This window comes from Penaeus monodon, chromosome 27 (genome assembly GCF_015228065.2).
Source record: "Penaeus monodon isolate SGIC_2016 chromosome 27, NSTDA_Pmon_1, whole genome shotgun sequence".
In the NCBI taxonomy this organism is placed as follows: Eukaryota; Metazoa; Arthropoda; class Malacostraca; order Decapoda; family Penaeidae; genus Penaeus; species Penaeus monodon.
Genome location: NC_051412.1, coordinates 36,735,221 through 36,736,138, shown reverse-complemented (window position 1 = coordinate 36,736,138; position 918 = coordinate 36,735,221). Strand labels below are relative to the sequence as shown.

Sequence of the window (918 nt, the reverse complement as noted above, 5' to 3'; positions counted from 1 at the left end):
GCTGTCTTTTCCTTTGAGTGGCACAGAGGAAAAATTAGGGTTTTTATGTACAAATAAAAATAAGAAGGAAAGAAACATGTCATTTAATAATAATTGATCTCTTTCAGCCTCCGTATGCTTTGATTGGTTCTCTAAATGGTGTACACGTTTTTGGTGAATCTCATGAGTTCCCTGTGCACAACCAGGACTCAGAATGCCTCACTTCGTGGAAAACATATCATGATAGGTAAAATAAAAGTGAAAAAATGTAGCTGCTGCTAATTTTTTTCAACTCTTAGGAGTCAGTAAACTCAGTAGTGTTTAATCAGTTTTTACTAAAATTCTAGTGGTGAAATACTTTCAAGACTTCATATCCTTGCTATTGGTGACACATCCCAATTTAAAATTTCTTTGATAACATTTATGATGATGCCTAAGAAACTGGGCCTTTTATTCCAGCATTGACTGGTTTTTGGTTAGAGGTAGTGGAAAAAACAGGAGATAGCATTGACAGTAGCCTCCTGGACCTCATGTTTGCATCCCTAGTCTTGCTACTTGGACTTGATACTGTGACCTCATCAAATAATATTGAGAGATTAAAACGAGACATCAAGTAAGTTGTATTTGGGCATTTTAGCATTGTCTGTACTGAGAGTAGATGCCCAGTATGTATTAATAGATTGTTATTATTTTTTTATCAACAGTAAAAATTACACATGGTTACAGTTTGGTTGCTCCATAGAAATTTATCAAATAATGTATTTCACTTTTCCATAGCCTTGCTTCCCATTGCTGATGAGCTTCTCTTCCGTGCAGTTGGGGGGGAAAACCATCAGGGCTTCTCTCATCTTACTGGATGTGCTGAGTGTGTTATTCCTCCAGAGCACCATGCACTACAGGACAGCATTGTTTAGTGTCAGTACATGTCCAGAAAAATCC

The 918-nt window shown here is 36.9% G+C and overlaps 1 protein-coding gene across 1 annotated transcript in view; it reads left to right on the top strand.

The window, feature by feature from the left end:
• Window positions 1-135: 135 nt before the first annotated feature.
• The window catches only part of LOC119590510 (protein fuzzy homolog), a 4,603-nt gene continuing 3,820 nt past the window's right edge, over window positions 136-918 (top strand). Inside the window, exons 1-3 of the mRNA XM_037939159.1 lie at window positions 136-226; window positions 439-592; window positions 722-878. Coding sequence (XP_037795087.1) covers window positions 136-226; window positions 439-592; window positions 722-878 — 402 coding nt within the window. The remainder of the gene's footprint in view (window positions 227-438; window positions 593-721; window positions 879-918) is intronic.